At 44.5% G+C, this 17,461-nt stretch overlaps 1 protein-coding gene and 1 long non-coding RNA gene across 24 annotated transcripts in view; one reads left to right on the top strand and one right to left on the bottom strand.

The window, feature by feature from the left end:
* Window positions 1–17,461, top strand: part of MAGI1 (membrane associated guanylate kinase, WW and PDZ domain containing 1) — a 318,457-nt gene that overhangs the window by 281,711 nt on the left and 19,285 nt on the right. For 18 of the 23 annotated variants that reach the window (XM_084530668.1, XM_084530669.1, XM_084530673.1 and 15 more), the window contains 4 exons: window positions 5,522–5,738; window positions 11,616–11,693; window positions 14,364–14,455; window positions 15,417–15,609. In XM_084530668.1, the coding sequence (XP_084386794.1) occupies window positions 5,522–5,738; window positions 11,616–11,693; window positions 14,364–14,455; window positions 15,417–15,609 (580 nt within the window). Of the gene's footprint in view, window positions 1–5,521; window positions 5,754–11,615; window positions 11,694–14,363; window positions 14,456–15,416; window positions 15,610–17,461 lie in introns of all 23 variants that reach the window. The other 5 variants (XM_084530662.1, XM_084530672.1, XM_084530661.1 and 2 more) reach the window with 2 other exon arrangements.
* Window positions 5,804–8,032, bottom strand: LOC311441974. Its single transcript, XR_014696369.1, has 2 exons — window positions 7,776–8,032; window positions 5,804–6,855 (listed from the first exon to the last, which is right to left on the bottom strand). It is a non-coding gene; the product is annotated as an uncharacterized lncRNA (long non-coding RNA).

Below are 17,461 nucleotides of genomic sequence, written 5' to 3' on the forward strand. Positions count from 1 at the left end.
TTTTCCTGAGCACCCTTGGCTGAATTATTGACAGAATGTGACAGTGTGTACCTTGCCGAGAAAGACAAAACCCAACCGGAGCGTGTTTGCAGTTCCTTGTGAATGCAGGCAGCTCTCCGAGTGCCTGCTCTGGAGGCATTTTCCTTCTGAGCAGGATCGTGCTGCAGGTGTGAGTTGTGTTATTGCAAAGAAGAAAAAAAAATTGGGCATTTCCTTGTCCCTCCTGATCTTATTTCCATGTAAAGCTGTTAGCCGGATGGCATGTTAGCTAATAGCATGCAAGCTGTGAGCTAAAGTGTCATTAAAGCTCCGTGCATGATATTGTGGGAAAAAATTAAAGTGCTATTTATATGCAACGAAAAGAAATGCTTTATTTTTAAAGGGAGTGGAGCACTTAAGCTTGAAAGTTTCCAGTTTGCTGATGAGAGGAAGGGAGAAAAAGAGCTCTGGGGAAGCAGAGTGCATGAGGTCTTTGCCGTGCTGCGAGACCGTGCGAAACTTCACCGACACTCCCCCCGCGTGCCAAAACCCGCGGCTGGGCGCCCGCCGCCTTGCTGCAGAGCTGGGCGCGAGCCTCGCCAAGGGTCTGAGCAGAAGGCTCCCGCTTTCTGTACGAGGTCTCCGTTCCTCCCAAAAGAAAGCCCTGAAATAATTAATGTGATTCTGATGGCTTAGGGCAGCGCTGATTAAAGTCACGTGAGCCCAGGCCTGTGCCGTTGTCAGCTCGCATTAATGCGGGGAGGCAGAAGCGCGGGGTGCGCTCCCTCGCAAATCGCGGGCATGTCAGACCCTGTGCGCTCGCCTCTGTGTCATATGCGGAGATTAATTCAGCCCCTCGGTAAGACAGAAGCCAGCGTGTGAGATGTACGCGGCTGGCACGTTTCTTTTCTCTGCCTGCACACTTTTCCCTGGTCGGAGTGGGAGCTGCTGCACTCACTTCGAAGTCTGGCAGCATGAAACCAGCCCTGCTGAGCGAGTCTCGGGCTTTGCCCCATGTGTGTTCAGAGTCAGGGAGTGGGATCCTGCCATCAGACGCCTGTCTGGGGGCAGCGATACTCCCTGAGAGTCTGAGGAGCAGCAAAATCAGGGTAATCCTGCCTTGGGGAACAAAGCCAGTGCCTGCAGACAGGTGCAGCATTGCAATGGCAGGTTTCTTCCTGCTGCTAGCTCGGAGGAGCTGGGCAGCCCTGGGGAAGCAGCCCCTCGCGTGCCTCTCCTGCGCCCATCACCTTGCTCTAGGCTCCCTCCAGTAAATTTTGCTACAGCCCCAGGCGATGCTGTTGCGTCTGAAGCTGAGGATGCACAGAAAGCAGAGCCTCCTATTCCCGCTGCCTGCCCGCCGGATCATTTGCATCGGTAATTAGCAGCGCCGTGTTGCACCGCTGCACCACCACGCTGCTGCACTGCGCGGCAGCTCCAGCAAGCGGCCACCCCTTGTGGGGGCACAGTGGGTGTGTGGAGCCACTGCCTCCATCCCCAGTATCAGTGACATGCAGGAAACCTGCAGCAAAGCCCCTCAGGGAACCCACGGGCAAGGAAAAGCGCTTTTGTCCTGGCAGAGCAGAGCCAGGCCTGCCCACTGCTGTGTTCCCTGCCAAGCACAAGCTCAGGTCTTCATCCTCTGCTCCTCTCTGCTCAAGTGAGAAGCCTGCTCTTGTTACCCCCTGTCCTTTCCCAAATCCTTGGTGCACTCTTGACTTACTGCCTGCAGCTGTCTCTTTCTCCAGCAAGCCCTATTTTTAGCTGTCAGCCCCAATCCTGTGTTCCCAAAAGGCTGACTTCAGGCTGTTGGGCACATCCCAGCTTAGAAGAGGTGTCGGAGGCCCCTGGCGAGGTTTTGTTCATGCTGGAGCTGTGGCAAGGTCTGGGAATACTTTGCTACCTTGAGCTCAGTTTTCCTGGGCTGTATTTTTCAGCCTGTGCATCTTCTGATGAGCTTTGTTGTGTTTCTTTTATTTTAGGGAGAGCTTTTTAACCTTGGTGAAAGAGCCAAATTAGATTAAAATATATATATCTTCAGAGCCAGATCTTGAAGTTTGCAGCCAAACAAGGGACTGGGCACTTCCTTCCCCCTACGCTGCTCCCAAGGATGGATCCACAGCAGCTCTCTGTGCTGCTTTGTTTCCAGTTTCCCATTGATTCATCTTTACATGCAAATGGCCAGTACTTCTGTATTGACTGTCTGGTGATAGAAATTTTCAGCGTGAAAGTTCTGTCTAGCATAGCAATTTCCCCTGCAATTATCCTGGTATAACATGGATGAAAACAAACTTTTCTCTTCTTTTCTATTTCCTTTTTTTTTTTTTTTCTTTTTTTTTTGCTTGCATCAAAACACTCCACAAGGGGGCAAAGATTCTCATTCCCAGCTCTGCTTGCTGTCACCGCCAGCACCAGCTTCTCCAAAATGCTCTCGAGCACAAACTCTGCAGCTTGATCAGCAGCAGACAAGATCACTGCAGGGAGAGAAAGTGCCAAGCCCTTCCAAAAAGCTTACTTTTCTCTCGGTACAATGTCAGCCTGGCTGAACTGTGGCCCAAAGTGCAATTCCTGTGCACAGCCTGTCCCTGCAGAGAGACTTGCTGCGTATTTCGGGTGGCTCGGCAGTACCTGGGGCTCCGCTTCGTGTCCTGTTTTTGTCAGGAGAAATCGCTTCACAGCACAATATGACACGTCCCTCTCCGTTCAGAGAGCATTTCTCCCCACCTTGTAATGCTGGGGGAGCCAGCAGCTCTTCCCTTTTGTGGTTTCGTGCCTGGGGATTCCTGTGCCAAGCCTTTGGTGTGGGCTCGCTGCAGGACACGCTCCCTGCTGTGGGTTTTTCGGCCTGACGCAGCCGTATGGGGCTGCCATTAGTGCCCCAGCCCTGCCTGCAGCCACCTCTCAGCTCTGCCATGGGCCTCCGTTGTTTTAGCAGTCCCTGTACAAAGTAACAGCTAAATGCTTGTCCGTTTAGCATGAGTGACAAATGGGGCTCTGCTGTGTGGGGATCTGCAGTGTCTTTCAGGCTCATGTACACTTGGGTAATCAGTTTTCCTCCTGTGTCGGAGCTGGACCCAGGAGGATGGGCCCAAAGCTAGAAGAAGGCAGGAAGCAGAGGAGAGCCATCCTGCCACCAGCGTGAAGTTGGCTCGGCTCTCTTGGGAAAACTCAGCCTTTGCACCAAGGCACAAAGTCCATCATCTGGGCAGTCCCCATTTCAGGAGCTCCTTCAGAGCTGAACCTGATACAGCACATGAAGAGATGTTCGTGTCCTAATCTAGTGATGTGAGAGTTGGTTAATGTTCTCTTGAATCAATTTAATTACATATATCCATGATTTCCATGGTTGTCTTCCCTTTTCTCTGCTCTCTTCTTCAACTCCCAAACTGAGATATTTCAGGCTTTTAAAAGTATTTTTGTTTGGAAAAACAACTGTCCCTCTGAAAAAGTTTTCCCCTATTTCTTGGAAAATGCCTGTGTATTTGCAGTTGCAACCCGGGTTTAATTAGAGGTGGTTTTGCTTGAGATGAGCTGACACTTCCATTTGCAGCCCAAATGGAAACCAGAATTCATAGTTTGTTCAGTGTTCAGACCTTCCGTATCATGAAGTGAGAGCACTCTTGAAAGTTCAAACTTTGTTTCTCTTTAGATCAGAAAGTTTTCAGAGAGTTCCCAACATTTCCCCGAGGGTTGAATAAAGCTTTGCATTTGAGTCCCTCTTCTCTGAGTTCTGTAACCCAGCTAGTTCCAGTGACATTGGCCTGAAGTTTCACAGGATGCTCTTCGTTATTTTAGTAGTTTGGCCAAACAAACAAAACAATCCAGATGGTTGAACGGAGAGTTGTAATGTGTGTTTTTTTGGACTCTTTTTCTTTTTCAAGTTACAAAGGAGTGATTATCCACAGCATAGATGTTTTTAAACTGCTTCATTTAAAAACTGAAGGGCTGCATGTGAATTAGCTTCTTTTACCACTTAAAAAGCTAAAAATGTTTGAAATTGGTTCAGATATTTGTATTTGAAAGTCTGTGGATGAGTAATCACAGCAGGTATGTTTTGTTCAAAATTACTTTAAAGGACAAAGGCAATTTCACATTCTAGTCAATCGAGACATCATTTAAAAAAATGCCAGTGGTGGATCAACAACGTGAATATGGGGCTGCAATGTCAAAGCCATTTGGGCTATTGGAGCTGGGTTTTTTTCTCAACGTAAGCCCAAAAATATGTGCAATTTAAAAAAAAAAAAAAAAAAAAAAAAAAAACCAGAAAGGATTATTGTTAAGACTGAAAAAGGTAGCTTTGATATGGTGACTTTCTCCTCTGTAATTAGTTCAGCCCTGCTGTGTTGGAGCATTGCCCACCCAGGGTTTTGCATTCAGCGTACAGGAGCGGGTCCCCAGGCCCATGTGCACTTCAGCCCCCATGCTACCCTGCTCTGTTTGCCACTAGCTCTTCTCCCTACCCCATCTTATTTTTTTACAGAAGGGTTTCTCAAAGGAGAGGCTCCCATTGCAATGTTTTCAGGCACCACCTGCCAGTAGGAGGTTTTAATTATTTATTTTTTTTGCCTGAGATAGTGCATGGGTGACCCCTTGTAGCCAGGGCATCGTGACCATTGTGCAAGCATCGTGCTGGTTCCCTGTGCAGGTGGGACATGGGACTCGACCTGCACTCCAGCCCAAGGTCGTCTCCAAAGAGCATTTAACAGCCTTTGCTCTACGGTTCAGGGAGCTCTTTTTGAGGGAGGATTTTGCTGCATATTGAGTAGCGCAAATTCTGGTGATGCAAATGTGACTTGTGCTTCATCTGAGCACACCGGTGTGAATTTGAGTTAAGAATTATATACCCTGCTTAGCTAAATATTGAGCAGACAGAGCTCTTGACACACTGCTGTTGAGTAAGCTTTGAATTGAGGCGGATGCGTTTTTCCCTGTTTTAAAGTGCTCAGTTAAAGCAAGGAAATCAAACAGCAAATAGACATTTTTGTGTTTGTGAAGGTCTGCTGTAATCCTCAGGATGCTCTGGGGAGCAGAGACATGAAATTGGTACTCTGTTGACAGCCCAGTCATGTTGTGGGGGTTACAGAGGAAAAGTGATCTTTCATAGTAAGGACTGTGCCTGCATCTGTTTCAGGGGGACTGTTTATGCTTTCCCAGTGAAATTTGGTAGTTTTTCAGTTTTCTTGCAAGCTCACGTTAGACCCTAATGTGATTCAGTTTTTCTGACTTACTTCTTGTTCTGAAACTTGTAACCTATAATGAGCTTTAGATTTGTTTTATGTGCGAGATGCAGAACCGCATGGTTTTTATGATAAATGACTTTGTTTTGCATATCTCTTTCTGTCAGTCTGTCTATCAAAATCTGCCATCAGGGAGTTTAACTGTACCCAGAATTAACTGGTGGCAGCAAAACTGTGATTTATATATTTACTTCTGTGCATGCAGAAACCCTGATCAAAGAAGGGAGAAAAATTGATGGAAAACACCCACTCAAAGACCAATAACCGTCTGTTCTCTCTCTTTCCTCTCGCTTTCTCCCTTCCAGCAACCACTTGAAAGGAAAGACAGCCAAAACAGTTCTCAGCACAGCGTCTCGAGCCACCGCAGTGGGCACACCGCTTCCCCCGTGCACAGCGCGCAGGTGCTGCCGGACTACGCTGCCGCCGAGCCGCCCGCCGCGGATCAACCGGACGGCTCTGGGCAGAAAAAGCCAGATCCATTCAAAATCTGGGCCCAGTCCAGGAGCATGTATGAAAGCCGACGTGAGTATGAAACAGGTGTGGTTGCTAAGGCTACGGCTCTGGCAGCTGCGCTCTCTCTCTCTCTATTTTCTTTGCAAAGAACTGCATCTTTTAGATTTGTGCTGGAGATATAAGGCTTCGGTTTGGTAATCTGTTCTCTGTCAGTGATTCGTACCTCACAGAGGTGCAGCTTCCTTTCTGGTGAGGAATGAGTTTAGGTCATCTCCAGGAAGGGGCACTAAGTCCAAAGCTTAATTCTAAGAATCCCATTAAAATTAAATACCATTTTTTCCCTATTTTTTGTTTGTTTTTAAATTAAACCAGAGGAGAATTTCAAAGTTTGTTATTTAGATCCTAAGCTCTTTTTCTGGGGTTAAGACTCATTGACTGATATGCACAGGAATTTCAGTAAGGAGGGGAAGTGTTTAGTTTGCTGAAATTCCTGTCAGATGCTTTCCAGTCTCACTCTAGGGAGGAGAAAATCCAGCTAAGCCATTTTACTTTAACCAGAGTAGACACTTTAGCAATACAGCTATCAAATGCATGTTGTAAATGGCTTTTATGGCAATTAATAATCTGCACACTTGTCTATTAGGTCAGCAGGACTTTGGCTCTGCTCCAAGCCAATAAATATGGTTTCAATCAGTTTCTTCTCCACAAACAAAATAAACATGCTGGCTTTGCTTTCATTGCTCTGCTGAAGATGATCAAATCTGCAACGAAGATTTAACTCTTAAAGAAAGATTTAAAGAGTATTAGGTTCATTTCCAAAAGCAATGGTCCTTTTGGTTACTGTAAGGGGAGATTCAAAGTCTTGGTGCCATGAGAGTATCACCTGGAGTTTGGTTTTATTCTGCTAACTGGAAATTGGTAGAAATGGTCTGAGATGAACACTACCCCAGGATGAAAAATGGTAGGACTGTTTTTTTCTGACCAAATGAATCACTTCTAAATCTTATGTCCTGAAAAAAATTAAATCATGAGTCACAGTTTCTTGGCTGAAGATGCATCTTTTCAGATTGAATGTCTCAGCAATGCAGTTTGTAGGTGTCTCAGCTTCTGTGCACTTCTTCCTTTCCCTCTCCAGGGACTAGGTGCATTCCTGACCATGCAGGCTCTTGGGTCCGGTCATGCTGATCTGCAGAGAAGTGCAGAGACTGAACTTGCACATGCAGCTCATTGAAATAGAAAAAAGGGCAGAGAGCTGAGGAGCAGTGACTTTTTAGCCTGGCAGAGCTCCTCCTTCCCCTGCCTGCATGGCCGAGGCCAAGGCTGTCCCATGGCACCAGCATCACCCTTGCTCAGCTCGCCTTCCTGTAGGCACTGTGCTGCCATTGCCTCTGACCCCCTGCAGCTACTTAGCTAATTCCTAATTAACAGTTTAACTCATACTAATTAGTCATTAGTATCAGCTTAGCAGCCTTAACTCCTGCCTGTCTTTCCTGATAAAATCCTGAGGCTGAGATGGAGAAATCCTGAAGGGCACATGCAGGCCGTCATCTTCTGTGGCCACCTCCATGTGCTAAATCCTTGCTCTTTCCTCGATGGCTGCAGGTATCTCGTAGAGGTTTTATCCCTGTCTGTGAGTAGAGCCCTTCCAGAGCCTGTTTCACCATCTCTTCACCTGATGGTTTCCCACACCTCATCTCTCCCTGTGCCACAACCCTCTCTGCTCAGGCCTTGCTCTAGTTTGGATCTGCTGTGCTCCTTCAGCTTCCCTCTCGCAACTTGCCATGACCAGCATCTCTGTGCAGCAGGGTCGGTCCTCTTCTGTTGCTTCAGTCCTTGTCTCCTGCCTCTTTTACCAGATGAGACCTCCCTGTTTGAATATCAGTGCTTTTCTACCACTTTTTTGTCCTGTTGTCATTTCCTTCCCAGGAAGGTGTTTTTTGAGACTTGCTAGTTTCATGTATAAGAGACTTTTTGGATAATGTCAAAAGAGTGATGAGAACATGTCTCCTTGTATGCACATGCCACTATAATTGACCAAAAGCCTATGGATTTCAGCCCCTAAAGTGAAGTGAAGCTCATTCCCTGGGAATTAATCTATACTCTTACCTCGTGATGGGGCTTTGCTGCACCTAACAAAAAGTGAAGAAAACCAGGAAAATGATGGTCTAAGTGAACAAGGCTGCTGGACACTCTGTATTTCCTGTTGCGGTCTGATCCCATAGTGTGACTGGGGGGTTCTTTTATAGACCAGTGGTCAGCTCTTGCTCCTCCCTTCACCAAGCCCTCCCCTTTCGTCCTGCTCCCCAGTCTCACGAATGAAGACCGTGGTTCACAGCTGAAACCCAGCACCTCCTCGGCTTGGGGTGAGCCACTGTGTTTCCTTCCCCGTGTTTGGTCTGCATGAGAAGTGGGCAATTATTAGCTGCTCTGTTATGAATGTGAATCATCCCTTGGAGACTCGCTTTCCAAGCACCAGCTGTGTGGCTCTTGGAGTACTGCAGACTGTGAGATGGAAGAAACCAAGCCCTGGGCCTCGGGCTTCGCTGACTGCTCCACGTGTGGTGTTCTTTGTGGTTTCACCCAGCTGCAGTTCAGTTTAACTCCAGTTCCTTCTTTCAATCATATTGTTGCGTCTTTTCTTGAGGACCCGTTTCCTTTGGCTTTGGGGCTGCAGATGGCATCTTCTCTCCCTTGACGTCCATAGCTTTGGGTGCTAGGTGTGACACTGCATTCTCCTGATGAAGATATAAGCAGGGCTAAATGAGTATCTGTTATGCAGTAGTAGGATGCCATCCTTGTGCCAGTGCTGAGATTGGCTGATGAATCCTTTTTCGGGGGTTTTTGGTGGGCCATAGAAGCGCCTGGTGCCCAAGGAGCCCCAGGTCAGCTCTCCCTGCTGGCTAGTCCAAGGGTCTCTCTGTTGATTCATTGCCTTACATTTTCAATAAGCCTGAAAGGGATAATAAAATGGTCTTTTGAGAGGCAGGTTTTTGAATCCCCAACAAGTGGATTGAAAAACAGCAACAATCCTCTGTGTTGAAGTGTATGACGAAGTGGAGGAGAGAATTTCAGAGCATTAGATCATCATCAGTGTTTTATTTAGTTCCATTTCTGAAATCATTTGAGTATAAAGAGAACATAGTGCAGTTTTTCAAGTGCAATTGACACAAAAAGGTGAATTCATTAGCCACAGCTCAGCCAGAATTTTTTTCCCTCTAAAAATAATAATATAAAGAGGTTTAATTCAACGTATGAATACATTGTCTCCAGGATGTTTCTAAGAACTACTGAATCTATAATGACCACCTACTGCCTTTTTAACTGGGAGTGCATCCCACTGTTTTTAACGTTAATGATGTAGACATGGGAAGCACACAGGCAACAATTTAATTTTTCAGAATTGGTGAAGAGTGTTCTTCCTTTCTTTGTCTATTTTTTGGAACTCTTTAATAAAAAAGACTATACTTGACCTATCTGGCATGTCTCACTGAAGCCATTGATGGAGAAGAATTTGGTTCCAAAGTGCTGAATAGCCCATACTGTTGTAAAAACATGTAGGTTTTGATTTGGCTGATGCATCTTAATATCAGGAGGTGCTCAGATTCTGTGGAGGAGAGCTACAGATGCTGCCTGGGAAAGAAAAAAAAAATAAAAATAGAGAAAAAATAAGCTAGAATTAATAATGCAAAGCTGAGCGCTGGCTCCATAACTGTGTCTGGACTTTGGCTGAATGGCAGCAGACAAGAACTGCAACTTTAAGTTCCTTCACATGCAGCTCCCCTACGTGGGGGGATCAGGCCCCCAAGGTGCTCAGGACTCGGGCTGCTGTCCAGGAAGGCTTAAATTCAAGCTGTAAACCCAAAGAGACTTGGATGCTTTAAGGCTAAGGCTGAGCTCAAATGCTCTGCTGCAATCTGGCCCCGAGTTGCAATACTTACTGGATTAAGGCTTTTGAGAATAGTCAGCTTTGTGTTGAGTGAATCCAAAACCAGATCATTTGGTGGCAATAACAAATGCACTCTTTACTGGTGCTAAGTTTCAGCTGGCTGAGCTCCTCTTGATGGGTAACTCATTGCCGCTCACGGGAGATGTGTACATGAATCAGAGAGAAGGATGAACCCTTAAGGTTTGAAAAATGGAACACTTCCAAGATCAGGAATGACATGCGTGAAGAGCCCTCAGTGAGACAAACAGTAATTGAATAGTTTACCAAAGAACCACAATTCTGAAATCTTGTACTGTTTTATTGAGAATACAATTTTATAATATGCTTTTTATTTTTCAATGTATTATTAAACTTCCTTAAAGATTAACACAATCTGTTGTCAAATTTTTCTCATGTGGCCTGATTGCTTTGCAAAATACCGTATCCTACATATGGCCATCTGTCAAAACAGCAGTGACAAAATGAATTAATCTGAATTGCAGATGTGTTAATGAATCCCTTTGAAGGGCTTAAGTATTTAATTAAAAGTAAAGCAGAACACTATAGATAATTTTTAAAGCTTTTAAAATATTCTAATTTATCTTTAATATTTGAATTTTATTTTCAGGCACATAATTTATTTGTTAGGATTTTCTCTCCCCAAATCTAATTAAAATAATACAAACAAGGCATGACCCCAGTGTGTAGCGTTCACTCACCAGCAATTACATAGAATTAAAAATATTTGCACAACGATACCAAACATGAGATACTTTCTGCATAAAATAGAAAAGAAAAATACTCTCAGGAAATTGCAGTCGCCTTCCGATCAGGCTGACTTTAAAGACAATAGTTAGTAAAGGGCCTTTGGTAGGGTTATGTCCTTTTATTACATGAGCAGGAGACAAATGGTTACAATCGTACGCTTGGGCACGCAGCTGTGGCCATGCCCTTAGAGGATGCCTTGCTAGGAAGGACCGTAGTGCTCGCAGCATGTTGCAGGAGCAGCAGAGGCTGCAGAGTAGTTTACAAAGCTGGCTCGTGAGCAGGCTTTGCTGATGTGCACCTGGCACCAGCTCAGTCCGTGGCTCAGCCCAGGGCAGTGCATCTTCCCAGACCTCAGTGGTAGGACTTGGTCTTGGCAAGAACGTGCTGCAGCCTTTTCTAAAGCTTTCTGTGCAATCAGAAGGGCTGATGAAAAAGAAAAGAAAGAAAAACTGCAATTTTCCTGCGGTGGGATAATTTAGAAAGCAGGGCTCTCCAGTGAATGTGGGATCTCACGAGACTTACGGCGAAATCACGGGAATTTTCAGCACTGAAACTCTCCATCAGCTCCAGTGAGACTGTTCACTCATAATTTCAAGCTTGTCCTTATATACTTCACTGAATCTGGGCCTTAAAACTTTTGTACGTTGCCAAGCTGTGAGTCACTGAAAGTGTTGCTGCCTCAAATGAGCTAGTGACTAAAGCAAGCTCATACTGATTATTTCTGAATCTGTGTTTTCATGAAACTGATATCACACCAGGGAGATTTTTTTATATATATAATGTGAGATAATTACTAAAGATTGGATAGGAGAAGTTTAATTAAAAACACTGCTAATTAACCACTGATTTCATTGTTCATCACTATGTATTTAGAACTTCTTTTAACATTAGAGAAAGCGATTTCCATTTGGAAAACGTATTGTGTCATGATCTTGAATATTTTTTGGTAGAAAAGTATTGCTAAGGTATTCTCAAATAGATTCCTCCTCTGAGAACAAAAAAAGGTCTCTCAAATACACCTGCATGCATGTGAATAAATGTATAAACTCACACGTGTGTGTATAATGTATCCCATGTACACAGACATGTGCAAATAGACGTGAAAGTTGGTATGTAATTATCCATAGTAGCTATAACCTTAGCAATTACATGCATGAAAGCCTAACACTATCTATGCAGTCTAAATTAATTAAATGAACTAACAAGAAAGCAGATACATTAAGCTTTGCAAAACTGTAAAATTAATGTTACAGCTATGTCACCTTCGCCTGCAACTGGACTGAGCAAGGGTGAGAGAGAGAGAGAAATCAATTCCACGAGTTTTGGAGAATGTAAGACTGTGCCGAGAATGTATCTGTGTCTTGTGATGTCTTGTTCTGGTGTCATTGCTGCTCTGTGGCGGGGGGCTCCTCATCACCGCGGGCGTCTGGCGGGGCCGTGCGCCAAGGTTAGCCGTGGAGGTGCAAAGTATTTGCTTGACTGTGTACTGGCTGGCGGCGGATCCCGCAGGCGGTGGTAGTGGGGGCATCACCTTCCTGTTCCCATCATGAAAAGACACTCGCCTCCCCTTCCATTCTGTCTTCTGGCCCCAGCAAAACTCTTCTTACCACTTTTGCGATGCTCTTCAAGCAGTCTGTTTTAGGACAGGGTGAGCAGACTGGCAAATTTTACCCATCTGCGCTCTGTACATGATTTTTCTGAAAGAGTCAGCTTGAGATCAGGTCAAGGTGCATAGATGTTATGAATGATGCATGGAGGCCATTTTTCATTCATTTCAAATGTATCAGTTCTGCACCACTATGAAATTTGCTAAGTAGGGAAGGTGGCTTCTGGGAAGCACTACTGAATAGTGGAGAACCTAATGTGGCCACAGCTAGCGGCAGGTGGTCCTACCTCAGCTGCATGGAAGCACGAAGGTGGATGGGGTTTCCTCAGTGCATCACCATACTGCAGAGCTGGAGCAAAAAGCGGTAAAAGGAGTTTTGTTGGGTTCCTACTCACGCTGTGTAAACGTGTGCTGTCTGTACGTTTGTATCTGTGTTTCACCCTTCTGTAATCCTCCCAGCAGAAGGAGCATTCTGTGACTGAACTTGTTTCTTGGGGTCCATGTGAGTTGTCTGTGGGTTGGCCCTGCTGTTACACCTCGGCTCGCCGCTATCTGCAGCGGCCGCTAATGGGCTAGCTGGTACCCGAACCGGGAGCATACGGCATCGTTCAGGGAGGCTGGAGAGCTGACAAATGGGAAGGTGTTGAGAGATGCCGAGAAAAACGGGCCCACGCTGAAGCTCTCTGCAGAAGCCATTTTGCCTCTGACAGATCCAACACGCGCTATTAATTGGTTGGGGCCAGCCTTTGCCAAAAAAGCCTACGAAGTGCTAGAGAGGCGCTTCCGAGTGTGTCTGCTCTTCACGCTCCCACTCGCTGAAGGCAGTGACAAACAGCAATTAATTCATTGTCTGTGTTCTGCTGTTGTGCCGCATTTCCCTGGGATGGCAAGCTGCCTCCAGCCTGCTAGTTTTAACTGATGAACAATGCGGGCTTCCAGCGCGTTCAGCACCTGGGTGCTCTGTAATTGTAGCTGGGCAAAAATTAGCCTCGAGCTCAGCAAGGTAATGTGCACAGGACTCAAGCTCAGTTTATAACTGCAAACAATTAATATGTGAAAATATTGAATGTAAAACCAAGGGCTAGAAACCGATATGAATGAATATGTCAAACCGGAGGTGTGCCTGAGCACTCACCTGCTCTTTTAATTATTAGCATTCCCAGGTCTTGAATTCCTATTGTATTTTAAAATTTAAAAACATTGGTGAGTCACTGACGAAACAGCATCAGAGCCAAAGTCTTAACACTGAGAAGCCCCAAAAGAGCAGACCCGAACCAACAGGCACCGACAGTGTAAAATGCAGTTAGGGCCCAGTCTGGCACTCACTGATGCCAGTGGAAAACATTCCTTTTATCGGCTCATAGATACAGAAAACCAGATCGTGTTTTATCGAATGTGTTGCATCCTGTCTCTGAGTTGCACGTACTGAAATTATGTTTCCGGATGATATGCTTTGGTTTCTTTACTAAAGATACAGGCAGCTGACTTGTAAAGACGTAGCTTTTTTGATCGTTAATTATAAATTCTGGGAGGGGATCATTACAAAATTAGTCAATGTTATAGATACTAACCAATAAATATTAAATGAACCTGAAGTTGTCTTCTGATATGATTTAATGTTAGCAATTAATTTTGCATTTTTAAAAAAGGGATGAAAGCAACCATGAATAAGTTAATGTAAAATATTTCTGTTCAACTGCACTTCAAGGTTAGTACTTCACGGTATGCAATATTCATTGTAAAAACCTTGCTGGTGTTCCATACTAATGAGTAGGTAAGGCTGGTCTCTTTTTTATGTTTCCAGCTGTTTTTGTCTGTTCATTGGTTTAATAAAACCTGTAGATGAGCAAATGAAAGTCTGGAGAGCTGCACTGTTTTGAGAGGACCCCTTCTGTTTTCCACCAGTTGGGGATCTGTCCAAGAGTTATTTAAAGCAGTGTCAGTAGACAGATAGCAAACTATGCTTCTGAAAGTTAATTAAACAGTAGAAGTCATAACAAGTAGCTCTTTTGTCTCATGTGAAAGAGGAGGCAGCTGTATTGTTTCTGGCAGAGTGATTCTCTGTCGTGCACAATCATTTATTGATGATTTGGAAGAGGCTCTTGCTCTGGGTAATGATGCTAATATTGATGGAAGGAAATATTACAGTGATAAACAAAATCACAGTTAGACACCTAGAAAGTAGAAACCATGGGATAATTTTTAGTTGTTATTTAATTAATAATCGTTTGCTACTTTAACTTATAAATGTTCTTAATTATGTCTAAATGTTCAAGACCACCTCATTTAATGAATAAAATTCTGCAACAGATCCCTCTACACGTACATCAGAGTAGTCCTGATATTGTAGTTGTGTTTTTGATTAAAAATAACAGTTTTCCCTCTTTCCCTTTAGTTCCAGATTATCAAGAGCAGGATATCTTTCTATGGAGAAAGGAAACCGGTTTTGGATTTAGGATTCTGGGTGGAAATGAGCCTGGAGAACCTGTGAGTACATCTAGAAGTTGGCTTGTTTTAAGTCATTATATCTTCCAGAATCAAAGCAGTAGCACACACAAACGTGCAGAGCTGCACTGTGGCATCTTTAGTTAAATAATTAATGGGCCATGACTTTATACCTCACATCTTCTCCCTACTGTGCCCCCAAAAAACAACTGAACCCCCACGTTTGAAGTGGGTATGACTTCCTCTGCTATTCCTTGTTTTTGTGATAGCCCAGATGAAAACACATACACCTGGAATTGCCTGGATATTGAGGAAAGGTTGTCCTGATCAGTTTGAAAAGTAGTTTCCACTGTTTGACCTCAGAGTGGTGGTCCTTCTATTTACTCAATTTCATTTCTTGCATTTGTTTAGCTTCTTTACCAAAATCCAGTGCCTTGAAAGGCATCATACACTGTGCAGGTCAAATTTAGATAGCAGCGGCATAAATTTCCAAATATTTTCCTGCTAAAATTCTTTTGCCTGTTTATGGAAAGAGAAACCATGAATGCCTCTCATGCCAGAGCAACCCTGCTGAACTCACTGAAGATAAACCAAAGCTGCACTGGTGGACAGGCTGAAGGGACTGAACTTGTAAACCCTAGAGGCAACTGAAAGGACAACTCAATCTCAGCCTTCCTGACAAGGCTCCTGGTGCTTTTAACCATCCTCGTCTCTGGTTACTGTCTGATTGAATGCATTTCCCAAGGCTGTCTGACAGCAGAGTGAGAGGACTGCCTAAAGGAAAAAGATGTCACTATCTTGATTACAATTTTCACGATAGGGCTAGATTAATGTGGAGCTGTTTTCCACAGGACCAACACTCCTGACCAGCAGACAGTTGTCAACAATTTTGGCCCCTACTAAATATGTGTGCCACTCGCTTCTAGCTGGCTGTTGAGCATTTACCATTCTCATTTATCATTCTTTCTTTCTTTCCTTTCTCCCGTTTGTGCTAATTCACCAGATTTACATCGGTCACATTGTACCGCTGGGTGCTGCTGATGCTGACGGCCGCCTGAGATCAGGCGATGAGCTGATCTGTGTGGATGGGACGCCCGTTGTTGGGAAATCGCACCAGCTCGTTGTCCAGCTTATGCAACAGGCAGCCAAACAAGGTCACGTCAATCTGACTGTCAGGCGCAAAGTAGTTTACACAGGTAGGCTGCAGTGCTGCTCAGCGGGCTAGATTTTCTTGCCAGACTCCATCTGTTCAGCCAACAGTTTAAAGAACAAAAGCTTCTCCTTGTAGTACTGGAAAAACTCAGGGGATGCAGTGTTACTCTTTCTCTTTTGGCTGTTTTTAACCTTTTTTGTTCTTGATCAAATATTTTGTTTCTAGTCAAGACTCTCGCAATTTCACTTGTCTTCCAGTCTTCATGAAGGTTTCTGGTGAAATGGGGAACAGTTTAGTTGCAACATATCATTTTTATTTGGATCCATACAGTGACAGAAACTGTGTTTGACTGCCTGTGTATTTTGTTTCCTTCCCAAAATAACCGTGCTGCCTGATAGCAACCATTAAACAGGGAGGGAGGGAAAAGATGCTGCAGAGGCCACAGGGAGGAGGCAAGGGCAGAGCGAGGTAGGGGATCAGTGTGTGGTGGCTGATGTCCCAGCTTCAGGAGAAGCTTCAGGTGAGGTGATGCCATGTAGTCAACTCCACTGCAGGATGCAAAACTGTAAGCATCACTGATCCAGTCAGGTAGCACAGGGACTGCGTGTTCGTTGTAACAGAGAAGGCTCGGGTACGCTGAGTTATGGTAGGTGTGGTGCACGCTGCATGTCTTTGATTCCTGACAAAGAGCTGCCATTGTGAGACAAGTTTTAGGAGACGAGAGTTGAGAGGAAGGGAAGGGCAGTTGAATTTTTGGTATTGTTTTTGTGCATGCATTTTCCAGTTTTATAAGCCTGCAGGCTGGAAATTATAAAAGATTTAGATGCATGAGAGATTTTGATATAAACCCTTGATATTTCACTCAGGGGCTTGTTCTGAGCTATTTCTGAATCATTTCAAATGTGGACACTTACTCTAGGATAAATTATTCAGGAACCCTTTTTTCACCTTATATTTGTAGGCTTTTAAATTCCAGCACAACTTTGCAGAGAAACCTCTTCCTGAATTTTGGTCCCTTATTCCTCTGTTCATCTGTATGCCAATAGCAAAAGATTGTTCATCTAAATGGGTACAACTTGTCCTGAGATTCACATCGGGGAATGTTTATGCATTCTTAATATGTAGAATGCATTCTTAATATGTAGAATATTATGTATTTAGAACATACTTTGAGTATATAAATTCAAACAAGTACTGCCTTCCAAGAATGTTTTAAAAGTTCTTTTACTTTAGATCATGGGTTTACAGCTTTAGATTTTGTGTTTGCCATCCATTTTTGTTGTCGTTGCTTTTAAGATCTCCAGTTTGTCTGGTGAATAAAAATCAAGTTGAAGAAGTGAGTTGATTAATGGAGTCAGCCATTCAGTGGGGACAAGTGCAATATGCTGCTCTCCGCTGCACAAATGGACTGTGGAGAACTGGCTGGGTAAATAGGAGTGGAAATTATTGTAGGCCACGACTGTTACCTGGGGTTGGCTCAGGTAAAGACAAGCACTGCTGGAATGCAGGCAGTGGGGAACTCTCCTGATTTCCCAGCAGATGATCTCTCAGCTGCAGCATGGTCCAGCACTTCAAGAAAGACATGTTTGAGTTGGAGGGGGCCCAACTGGAGGGAGTCCAGAGGACCAGGGAGAATAAGGAGAGCTCTAACAAACATGGTCTGCAAGGAAATATCGAACAAATTGGGATTGTTTAGCCTAAAGCAGACAAGGGGGAGGAGGTGTTAAACTCCCAAAGACTATAAGAGGCTGCCACAAAGAGGAAGGGAATAATATGTTCTCCATATGCCTGCAAGATAAAACTAGAAATAATAGCCTTATGTTGCAGCAGAGAAGATTTAAGTTAGATATTACAACCAATAGATTGCCTGGGGAGATATTTAACAGCAGATTAGA

Source organism: Aythya ferina, assembly GCF_964211825.1.
Source record: "Aythya ferina genome assembly, chromosome: 10".
In the NCBI taxonomy this organism is placed as follows: domain Eukaryota; kingdom Metazoa; phylum Chordata; class Aves; order Anseriformes; family Anatidae; genus Aythya; species Aythya ferina.